This window comes from Syngnathoides biaculeatus, chromosome 2, assembly GCF_019802595.1.
Source record: "Syngnathoides biaculeatus isolate LvHL_M chromosome 2, ASM1980259v1, whole genome shotgun sequence".
NCBI classification, from domain to species: Eukaryota; Metazoa; Chordata; class Actinopteri; order Syngnathiformes; family Syngnathidae; genus Syngnathoides; species Syngnathoides biaculeatus.
This window is the reverse complement of record NC_084641.1, coordinates 20,001,719-20,014,373: the sequence shown is the minus strand read 5'-3', so window position 1 is coordinate 20,014,373 and position 12,655 is coordinate 20,001,719. Positions and strand designations below refer to the sequence as shown.

The window sequence follows — 12,655 nt, the reverse complement described above, 5'->3', positions numbered from 1 at the left end:
TTGATCGATGTGCGAGTCACCACCGAGTGATATATAGATGCTGAATATAGAGTGTCTCACTACGCAACTATTGCCGTTGTGTAAAACACAGAGGTTTTAGCAGTTTGTTTGGCAAAATTGTCACTCTCGGGACCCTTCAAATGCCTCTGAAACAATTTAACAGTCATTTTTTCTCCAACAATAATATGACAATAATACATTGGACACTTATTTGCTGTCTTTCATTGTGCTACATGAGCATGTCTTCTTCTACTTTTCCTTTCAGCTTGTCCCGTTAGGGGTCGCCACAGCGTGTCATCTTTTTCCATCTAAGCCTAATGTATCTCGTGCATCCTCTTCTCTAAGACCCACTGCCCTCATGTCCTCCCTCACAACATCTATCAACCTTATCTTTGGTCTTCCTCTCGCTCTTTTTCCCGGCAGCTCCATCCTCACTACCCTTCTACCAATATACACACTCTCTCGCCTCTGTACATGTCCAAACCATTGAAGTCTGCTCTTTCTAACCTCGTCCCCAAAACATCCAACTTTGACTGTCCCTCAAATTAGCTAATTTCTAACCCTATCCAAGCTGCTCACTCAGAGCGAGAACCTCAACATCTTCATTTCTGCTCCCTCAAGTTCTGCTTTCTGTTGTTTCTTCAGTGCCACCGTCTCTAATCCGTACATCATGGCCGGCCTCACCACTGTTTTGTAAACTTTGCCCTTCGTCCAAGCAGAGACACTTCTCTCACATAACACACCAGACACCTTCCGCCAGCTGTTCCAACCCGCTTGGACCCGTTTCTTCACTTCCTTACCACACTCACCACTGCTCTGGATTGTGGACCCCAAGTATTTGAAATCGTCCACCCTCGGTATTTCTTCTCCATGTAGCCTCTCTCTTTTCCCTCCACCTCTCTCATTGACGCACACATATTCTGTTTTACTTCGGCTAATCTTCATTTCTCTCCTTTCCAGTGCATGTCTCCATCTTTCTAATTGTTCCTCTGCATGCTCCCTGCTTTCACTGCATATCACAATATCATCTGCGAACATCATGGTCCAAGGGGATTCCAGTCTAACCTCATCTGTCACCCTATCCATTACCACTGCAAACAGGAAGGGGCTCAGAGCTGATCCCTGGTACAGTCCCACCTCCACCTTAAATTCTTCTGTCACACCTAAGACACAACTCACCATTGTTCTGCTGCCATCATACATGTCCTGTACTATTTTAACATACTTCTCTGCCACACCAGACTTACGCATGCAGTACCACAGTTCCTCTCTTGGAACTCTGTCATAGGCTTTCTCTAGAGCCACAAAGACACAATGTAGCTCCTTCTGACCTTATCTGTACTTTTCCACGAGCATCCTCAAGGCAAATAATGCATCTGTTGTACTCTTTCTAGGCATGAAACCATACTGTTGCTCGCAGATACTTACTTCTGTCCTGAGTCTAGCCTCCACTACTCTTTCCCATAACTTCATTGTGTGGCTCATCAACTTTATTCCTCTATAATTCCCACAGCTCTGAACATCGCCATGCCCTACGTCACATCTCGATGTACTCCTTTCGCCTGTCCTCAGTCCTCTCAGTGTCCCACTTCTTCTTCGCTCATCTCTTTCCTTGTATGACTCCCTGTATTTTGGGGTTCCACCACCAAGTCTCCTTCTCCCCTTTCCTACCAGAAGACACACCAACACACTCTCCTGCCTGTCTCCCTGATTATCTTGGCTGTCGTAGTCCAGTCTTCCGGGAGCTTCTGCTGTCCATCGAGAGCCTGTCTCACCTCTTTCCGAAAGGCCGCACAACATTCTTCCTTTCTCAACTTCCACTACATGGTTCTCTGCTCCACCTTTGTCTTCTTAATCTTCCTACCCACCACCAGAGTCATCCTACACACTACCATCCTATGCTGTCGAGCTACACTCTCCCCTACTACTACTTTACAGTCAGTAATCTCCTTCAGATTAGATCGTCTGCACAAAATATAATCCACCTGCGTGCTTCTACCTCCGCTCTTGTAGGTCGCTATATGTTCCTCCCTCTTCTGGAATTAAGTGTTCACTACAGCCATCTCCATCCTTTTTGCAAAGTCCACCACCATCTGTCCCTCAAAGTTCCTTTCCTGGATGCCGTACTTACCCATCACTTCTTCATCGCCCCTGTTTCCTTTACGAATATGTCCATTACAATCTGCACCAATCACAACTCTCTCGCTGTGTGGGATGCTTAGAACTACTTCATTTAGTTCCTTCCAGAATTTCTCTTTCAACTCTAGGTCACATCCTACCTGTGGGGCATAGCCGCTAACCACATTATACATAACACCCTCAATTTCAAATTTTAGTCTCATCACTCCATCGGATACTCTTTTCACCTCCAAGACATTCTTAGTCAGCTCTTCCTTTAAAATAACCCCTACTCCATTTCTCTTCCCATCTACTCTGTGGTAGAATAATTTAAACCCTGCTCCTAAACTTCTAGCCTTACTACCTTTCCACCTGTTCTCTTGGATGCACAGAATATCAACCTTTCTCCTAATCATCATGTCAACCAACTCCTGGGCTTTTCCTGTCATAGTCCCAACATTCAAAGTCCCTACACTCAGTCGTAGGCTCTGTGCATTCCTCTTTTTCTTCTGACGACGGCTCTGGTTTCCTCCTCTTCTTTGTCTTTGACCCACAGTAGCTGAATTCCCACCGACGCCCTGCAGGTTAGCAGTGCCAGAGGCGGGCATTGTTAACCCGGGCCACGACCGATCCGGTATGCGATTTTTTTTAGATGAACGCTCATATTTGTTTGGCACAATTTTTACGCCGGATGCCCTTCCTGACGCAACCCTCTGCATTTATCCGGGCTTGGGACCGGCCTACAGATTGCACTGGTTTGTGTCCCCATAGGGCTGCATTATTCAATTGAATGTACCCCAAAGATACTTAATGTTCAGGATGATAAATATTCTTTCATTTTGAATGTGATGCCTGCAACATGTTCCCAAAACACTGTGACGCAGGCAACAAAAGGGAAAAAAAACTTGTTTGAAACATTTCACAGGTGAACATGTTAAACAGGTCGCTGCCAAGATTTGGTATTAAAGGAGCAGCCAAGAAATCCTCAGCTGTTTACAAGAAATGATGGGGCATGGTGCACAACTTTGGGAACAAAATATGCATGAACAAATAGTCCAACAATTCAAGCACATTGTTCAACAAACATTTGAAAGCATTTTAGGGATTTCATCTTCTATGTTCCATAATATCATCAAAAGGTTCAGAGAATCTGGATAAATCTGTGGTTGTAAGGCCGATAGGCAAGACTGAATGACTGTGACCTTTGATCCCTCAGGCAGCGCTTCATTATTAAATGGATCATTGTGTAAAGGATATTTCTATATGGGCTCAAACTTCTAACAATAAAAAAAAATCAGTCACTGAGCAGTGGTAACTGAGTGCTGCAACTTCTTGCTGCTGTGTGACAATGTATTCTTCACTCCCAGGCAGTTTGTAAGCTTGTAATAAACTTCAAAATGAAAATAATTTAAAGCAGGAATGCTTGAAAAGTGTCAAACCTTTTACTATTGTGTCAGTCTGTGTCTCCATTGTGTGGCTTAGCAAATGGTCACTTTCAGTAGGTATTTACACAAATGGGGGAAGAAAGGTACGTTAGTGTCAGTTGAACTATGGTGGCAGTCAAGCTCTATTTCGACTCCTTCTAAGGGAGGGGAGCCTCATGCGTCAATCGGAATCAACCCGTCGATTGCTAAGGCAGTTTTGGTCGCATGACCGCGATCATCCATCCATTGTCCATTGATTTTAGGTTTGGCCAATACATTGATAGCACACATTGATTGACTGACAGTCCATTTGACCACTCCTACCCTCTTCGGACATGTCACTGAACATGTGCACATAAAGCTGGCTTCCTATTTACCTTCTGTCTCTTGCTTTTTCCACGGCAGTCGCTAACTTTGCCACACCCCCACCGGTGGATTGCGGGAACTGGCTGCTTGTAAAGTACATCTTGGGGCATAATAGTGTGGGCACCCCTTTCTAAGGGATACTGCACACTCCCTGATACTGTTGGACCCGATCATGGCACAAAAATGAATTTCAAATGTCCTTTCTAAATTAAATCCCCTACATGTGACTACAACCCAATAATAATTAAATAACATAACATTTTAGCTCCCTGGTCCATAACTTTAACTTGTTTTTCTTTTTCAATACAATTATATCCATGACATCATCTTTAAAACATCTTGTGCATTTTCTGTTCAAATGTGAAATGTGTTTTCTGCATGAATTGAAGTTTATGTCCTTTTTAATCGACTTAAAGCTGTGACGGCGCAACGGTTTGTGTCGGCGATTCACATTTTGAATTGCAATCAAACCAATGAGAGATGACTACACCATTCATGAAAATGGTTGCCAAACCAAGCACACTGCACTCCAGTTCAGTTGGATTCAGTTGTGGCTCTCCAGGTATGCCAGCCTTAAGAAAATGTGGGGGATAGATGGGCACAGTAAATAATAAAATAGCGCACAACAGGTTTGCTAAATTGCTGGTACCTCACCAATTACCCACTGTAAAAACATAATTGCCTCTGCCAACTATGTGGACTGATTGTCTGCTGCCATGGAGATGCAGCGTGTTTCATTTGGCCCAAGAGAAGCAAAAAGTGCACAAACTACTGGTGGAGCTTGGATAAGAGATAAAAGCCTTTTCCTCCTTTCCTTTTTCCTGTTGATACCAGCAGTGTCTTGTCCTTGCACCATCCAGATGTACTGGCAAATGTAAAAAAATTTTTTTTTTTTTTTAAATCCTGTATTTTAGTTCACAACTATTGTTTGCATATTTAAAAATGTTCTGACTTTACTTTAATAAAAATGGAAAAACGGGAATAGCAAAGATTTATTTATTTTTTTTTAACTGACTTTGCTGCTAATTTGTTCCATCTGTCTTCACGATCTCTAACATACGGCTTGGTGATTTTAATACCCACCTCCAAAAGAATTTCCACAGAGTTTTCATCTTGTCTCATTAACTTTGAGCTTTAGCCATCAACAAAATTTCCCACGCGGTGCAAAGGACACATTCTGGCTGGCATCACTACAAGAAACTTAAATTATGACTCAATCCCCTTTACCAGACCACATGCTAATAACCTTTTCTGCTAACCTAATCCTCCATGGCATTCAAAATGGCAGCCATAACAACAATACTGACATTCACATCAAAATAATAATACTAATAATTATTATTTTCTTATTAGGTGGTTAGAGCGTTAGCATCAAAGTTCTGAGGAAAGGGGTGCATACCACGGTTCTGGAGTGGCCTAGCCAGACCTAAACCCAAAAGAAAATGTTTGGAGGGAGCTCAAACTCTGTGTTTCTCAACGAAAGCTCAGAAAAAATGTCTTATCTAGAGATCTGTGTGGAGGAATGGACCAAAAAGTGTGCAAACCTGGTAAAAAACTACAGGAAACGTTTGAACTCAGTAATTGCAAAGAAAGGCTACCGTACCAAATATTAACATTGATTTTCACAGGTGTTCAAATACTTATATGTAGCAGTAACATACATACATACATACAACATACTAGCGCTTGGCAATATCTTTCATAAACTGAATTAACACTTTCATTATGTGGTTGACACCTCGCTCTACCACTCCATCAAATCCACTGCCACGCTTCCTCCTTTCTCTCTTTTTGACAGCTTCAACTCAACAGTGATAAAACTGAAATCCTACTCATAGGTAACAACTACAGTAACTCCATGCTAACCCAAATTGACAGCTTTTCCATTATAGTTGATAATTTCTCTGTTTCCCCCTCCCCACAGGTTAATTGTTTGGGTGTTCATGGCTTTCATTCTCTGGCTCATTGGCATGTATCTGGGTGCTATTGCCTCACCACATGTACCCTGAAGGTTGAAGATCCAAAAGCGAGAAAAATATAACCATTGCTGCTTAATCTTACTGTCATGGTTTTTTTTTTAAGCATCAAGATCACGTTGACTGAACCATTCATCCATCCATTTTCAATGCCACTTATCCTGCTTAGCCCACTTCAGGCCACGTGGCCATATAATTATCTTAACTGTTGTATCGGCAAGAAATGCGTGGTTGAGTGAATGGTGGTCGATTTGAAGGGTAAGAAAAAAAAAACAAATACAAAGCACAGAATGAGAAGAGTAAATCATTCCACATCTACAACGAAGAAACATGAAATATGGATGTTTGGACTGTAGTGCTACACCCTGTGAAGGAAGAACAGGACAAGATAGGACAGGAAAAGAAGCATGCAAGACAAGGATTGTGAACCTGGCTATATAGGACAACTGAAATGAGGTGAAATTAACTTGGTAAATTATAGAAGTCTATAGAACGAGAATATACAGTGTCGTGAAAAGGTATTTGCCCTCTCTGATTTCAGTTTTTTTCCATATCTATCACACACAAAGGTTTAAAATCATCAAAGAGAATTTAGTATCACTCAGAGACAACCCAAAGAAATACAAAATGCAGATTTCAAATGAAATTCATTAAGGCACAAAAAAAAAAACCCAAACAGAAATGTCCTATAATTGCTGTGTCTGCAACACGAAGGCAAAGGACTTCACCCATTCAATCAAAGACAGAACTCCACCCGAGAGGAACCCTGTGAACAAGACATGTGCCATCCCAAGGGTACCAGGGTGGTCTGCCGCCCCCTCCGAGGTACCCCAAGAACTGGCAAACAGTGTGGTGGCCACAGGAACTCAATGCCACCCTCCCAGCACCACCGCTCCACGGCAGAGCAAATGGATAGTATCTCTGCCTCACAGTTCTGAGGTTCGGGGTTCAAATTCTGGCCATAACTGTGTGGAGTTTAGCATGTTGTCCCCGTGCCTGTTTGGGTTTTCTCCAGGCACTACGGTTTCTTCCCACATCCCAAAAACATGCATGCTTGGTTGATTTGAAGACTAAAATGCCGGTCGGTGTGAATGTGAATGTGACCCGTTGTTTCTTTGTATGTGCCCTGCGATTGACTGCCAACCACTTCAGGGTGTTCCCCGCCTCCTGGCCAAAAATAGCTGGGATAGGCCCCAGAATCCTGCGACCCTTGTGAGGATAAGCGGCTCCGAACTTCGATGGATGAATAATGCAAAAAACAAACATTTAAAATTGAACTTTTAACAGTTTTAGGTCCTTAACATTTTCTTTCTACGAAACAAATTTGGAGTGGATAAAGAATCACTACAAAACGATAACTTTGTCATGAACATTACAAGGATTGCGTATTGCATATTAACACAAGGACACCCTCTGTTCAGATTGCTCCAGCCCTGCCACAACTCTAATGCCACATCCAATACAAAATACGGATCTATACCTTCAAGCCCATCAATAACCTCACTTCTCGCTGACCTCCTTCACATTGCCATACCCTCCACTCTCCCCTATTTGCTCAAATCTTTGTTTTCTATTCATCTCACCTCTTTTCAGCCCATTTATCTACTGTGGAGGATGGAGACTTACTAAGCCGCTGTGCTCTCCATCTTTGGAACTCACTATAACCTGACCTCAAAATGAAAGACTCATTTAACCCTCTTTAAATCCAAACTCGAGACACAGCTATCCCCAATTGCCTGGTTATGTTAACATTTTAACTGATAGTTTATGTTGTCGGACCTGCGTTTGGTTGGCGACCAGCTCAGGGTCTACCCGACCTCCTATGCAAAGATATAGCTGGGTTAGGCTCTGTCACTTCTGCAGTTAGGGTTAGTGAGGATAAGCAGCTCAAATAATGAATTTATGGAGAGTTTGTTGTCATTTTTATTATATTGCTTTATTTATTTTAGCTATGTCTATATAGTGACTTTGAGGGGGTTGAATGGTGCCTATAAATTGAAATGAATTATTGTTCTGTCTTTGGATTGGGTTTCTTGAGCAGTTGTAAAAGAAAAAAAACTAAGCAGGCATTAATCCTCTTTGGTGTTTCAAAGATGTGAATTTCACACTTAAGTGATCTGCGATTAAAAAGTGTGTGATAAAATGTGGAATTAGTGAGGATTGCTGTGTGAGGATTGCTGTTTGGGAAGCTTTTAACCATAACAGAGATGAGATATTGATGGCATGGGATTAATGAAAGGGATGAGCTCTAATAACATCCGTATGCTGCATTAGCTCTAAGATGGAGTTTGAATTAAAAAAAAAACACTTTTTTGTCCCATTTGTAAAAACTCTCACTATAAACCTACAACGTCATTTGCAGATGTCACACTGGGACAGTCGCCATTGGGAAGACGCTGTGCCACCTGCTATGGGAGATGAACAACAGAGATTTGGGGATTTTTCCGACGCCCCTTCTGATACGGAAGCTCTTTTCAAAGAAGAGAACATCTCACAATCGAGTGAAGTGACCGAGGCAATACTGCCTTATTGTTTTGAGCCATATTTAGATGATATGCGGATCACTTCTAACTAATAACAGACTCCCCGACAGTATGTATGACAGTATGTAGTGTATTTAGGAGGACCCATGCATAGCCAAACCACCACCCTGCCCGATCGACCTCCACGGCGGCGATGAACACCCGCGCCAATGAACATGTTCATCCCCCCGAACTACTATTTTTTTAAGAGCTCTACACACAGCTACCTGTCATTTAGAACGCACAAAGCTCTCATCCTTTGCACCTGTGCAATCCATTTTTCACATTGAACCGGGTCTTTTGGAAACGTGTGAAGAGTGAATCCATCCTCTAGAGTGTTTGAGCAATATCCAACAATACAACGAGACGGCATTTTTGCTAACATGCAGGAAAAAAACAGCTACTTTCCCTCCAGTAAAACTGGTGTAACCACACGAACCCACCAGTGTGGGCGTCTGGAAAAAAACGCCACTTCATGTTTCTTCTCCAAAATGAATGCCTCGCGAGGATTTTCATAGCGAGAGATACAAAAACCCATATCCGACAACATCCTGACGTGTGGTGAAAAAATGGATGGGTCCAATCTGGCTTCCTTTTTTTCATTAAAGAACATACGAAATATCATGCTTTATGTGCCGGTGGCACTTTAAATTCCTGTTAGAAAGAAAGCAAAACTCAGAGTATGCGTGCCATTTGATTTGAGTAAAAACGACACATTGAAATCCAACACATTCATGAGTAAAAGTTATAAAAAACTAAGCACGCTCTGGGTGCTGCAAACTCAGCAGGTGGCGAAAGCGCCAGACTGAGTTTCTGAGTGCACCCAGAAACCAAGGAGAGGCTAGAACTTGTTCAAGACTGCACGAGATCATGACAGCAAGAAGTTCTGGCCACAAAAGATGCAGGCGAAACCTTCCACGCCTTCTCATACGGGTGCTGTTCCGAGCCACATGTGGAAGTGCCCAACGCTAGACTCTTGAGAACCTTATTGTTTGACTTTGTAAACCTTTTACCCAGGCATTAAAGAATCACCAGACTAAAAGAACCGGGTAAAAAAGGTTTGAACAGTCGACAGGCTGAACCCGGCCCATGACTTTTCTTCCTCCTTTTTGACCTGTAATACAACTACGTAATTTTTTAAAGCACAAAGCCACCAAAGATTACAATATTAGGTTACGTTTGCATTTTAGGACATGACAACAAATTGAGTAATTATTATTATTTTTTTTAATGAAATCCATACTTTTTATGTAGTGTTTCACAATGCAACGACATACAGCTTCTGTTGAAGACACAGAAAAGGCCCATTATGTCACATGCAGGTACACAAAACAGGCCACCATGCTGACAAAAGTAATTACGTCCCTTGCATAGGTCTCGTCGTCATGCATTTGTAGTCATTTCAAAGATTTTGTGCAACCTGAGCCAACATTTCCTTACATTTATCAGTTCTAAGGCATTAACTTTTTGCCATTTTCTGCTACTTTGTGTACCATTTTCTGTTTTGTCGAACAATTGTCATAAGTGGGCTTTTGGTGACATACAGGTTGCATGAGTGCCCCATGTGCGTGCATACTATACTGGTATCAAATAAATATCTGATTAATATATACGCACCAAAGAGGCCTGGATTTTTATTTTTAACTTCATGGTTCGCAACATAAAGCAAAAGAAAGCAAATTTATTTGTATAGCGCATTTAATACACGAGGTAGCTCAATGTGCTTAACATGACTAAAGGCATTCTAAAACAAAGAGATAAAACATTTAAAATGGGATAAAAACAATAAATGACAAACACAATTAAAACCGTATATTGTGCAAGTCATCTGATCAATAAGTGGGTACATTCTAAAAAGCATGAGAAAAAAGAAGAGTTTTCAACCTGGATTGAAAAACATTCACGTCTGTTGGCAACTTATTCCATTTGCGTGCAGCGTAATACATAAAAGAATATGATACACAAAGAAAATGGAAATGATCTGCAGTTTACACATACTGTACTTATAAACGTTAGGCTTTGTTTGTGTGTACAAATTGTATAAATAATGTTCATGTATTTAACCTATGTCCGAATTCCAGCCATAAAAATCCATCCATCCATTTTCCGAGCCGCTTATCCCCACAAGGGTCATGGGAGTACTGGAGCCTATGCCAGCTAATTTTGGGCAAAAGGCGGACTCTTAATTTTGAGAAACTTGACTTAAAATGTAACAGTGGTCATGCTTGACAATACTCATTGTTGCATATACAGGATGTCAGCTACCTCCTTATGATCACCTGATGTTCCACATAAAGACTGTCGATAACAGGAAGAAGCGGATGAGCAGGGCAAAACTCATAACAACATAAACATACCAAACCCAGGGTGGTGACTATTAAACACAACCCTTTGTTTAAAAAAACAAAAAACAAACAAAAAATTGTTCTCTATGACGGTACTTTCAGAAGAGGGACGTTGGTCACCTTTCATGTGAAAACATTACCATCTCGTGGTCAAAACGTATGCTTGCAGCACAGAAAAAAAAAAACCGAGATTGTGATAAATAAAGCTACGAGTCCTCCAAATAAAACATTTAAACATTGTGCTGCGTGGGAGTCAATTATTAAGCTTTGTTTAAAATGCAACGCGTGGATAGGAAAGAACTAGGAACCGACGTTTATTCGTTGTTTCCAGGCAGGAAACGGAAGTGAATTGGAGCCGAGTGGGCAAACCAAAAATGGCGAGCCAAGAGGAGTCTGTGCGGGAATTCGTGGCGGTTACTGATGTTGACGAGGAGAGGGCCCGCTTCTTTTTGGAGTCTGCCGGTTGGAATTTACAGGTACGGCTCTTACGCTGATGGGGATCCAGTTGCGATCCTTCGCGAGGTCTTCACAGTCTCGAGGAAATACCTGTGACCAGCGAGTTAGCTGCCCGGCTAATGTTAGCGTGTGTTGCCGGTAATTTATGCAAGTCACTCGCTGACAACACTGCCAGTATTTCTCTGTCATCTGGGCCGCGGCTGTTAAAAGTGATGATCGTGAGTGTAGCTGCAACAGACGTTTTTTTTTTCCTTTGCAACTCTCTGTGAAAATGTGACACCGGTTTACTACGACGCTGCTACCTCGCTGGAATTTGCCTGCAGTGAGAGAGACAAAATTGTTGCTGCTTTGTTGCATTTGGAAAGTACACATGACGTCCTACAACTTGGGTGATCGTGCACACGAACTTTTGTAACAAACAGTGAACAGGTTTCATAAGTATATGGTATTTCTCGCTGAGACTATTACTACCTGTTTAGTTTATCGAACAATATTACCTCGGCAAGTAGACAACATTGTTAACTTTCTTGGTCTAATCGAGTTTGTGTGACGACTTTTTGCTAGGCTGAGTTCAAAGGGGCTCAATCGTAACTGCCTCACAGGCCACTAAAAAAACCTGCTGTTTCCTGAGAAACGAAGCGCAGACCCGATTTAGAAAAGGCAGGAACAGCAAGTCTCTCCCATCAGACAAAACAAATCACTTCTAAAATATTACTAGAAGGATTTGTTTGAGGTGAGAAGGGATTCCATGATATTTTTATGCATCCCAGTTCCTGACACCTAATTTTGAGTCCCAATATGATAAATTTGCAATGCATTAGAAAGAAAAAAAAATGTACGTATAAGTCTTCTTCCCTTTGGCTTGTCCCGTTAGGGGTAGCCACAGCATGTCATCTTTTTCCATGTAAGCCTATCTCCTGCATCTTCCTCTCCTGACACCAACTGCCCCCATATTTCCCAATGTTGGATTGAGTTCAATTAATAACCTGACTGTATCAGGGGTAGGTCCCAGTGTCTATTTTTTTTAAATTATTGTTAGATGAGGGTGTATGGTGGTGTGCATTTACAGTGCACAGTGTTAGTTTCAGCGTGTCCAAAACACTTGGGTGGCAATTGTTTGATCATGAGCTGAAGCAAATGGTTGACTGGTTGATTAGTTGACTAATTGGGTCAACCTTCAGTATAGACAGCGTAAGAAGTAATTGCTAAAGAATTAATATTGAAATAATTATTACGAATTTGTATGTTCTTATATTTGATTGCGATTGGGGCAGTACGATGGCACAGCTGTAGAGTGTTTGCCTCACAGTTCTGGGGACCAGGGTTCAATCTCGGCCTTGCCTGTCCGGAGTTTGCATGTTTTCCCCGTGCTTGCGTGGGTTTTCTCCTGGCACTTCGGTTTCCCCCAACATCCCAAAAGCATGCATTAATTGGAGACTCTAAATTGC

General features: G+C 41.9%; 1 protein-coding gene across 2 annotated transcripts in view; it reads left to right on the top strand.

The window, feature by feature from the left end:
- nsfl1c (NSFL1 (p97) cofactor (p47)) overlaps positions 1 to 12,655 on the top strand; it is a 41,038-nt gene that overhangs the window by 16,604 nt on the left and 11,779 nt on the right. Inside the window, exon 2 of one of the 2 annotated variants that reach the window (XM_061839875.1) lies at positions 11,083 to 11,227. In XM_061839875.1, the coding sequence (XP_061695859.1) occupies positions 11,083 to 11,227 (145 nt within the window). Of the gene's footprint in view, positions 1 to 11,082; positions 11,228 to 11,376; positions 11,426 to 12,655 lie in introns of those variants that run through there. The other variant, XM_061839881.1, reaches the window with a different exon arrangement.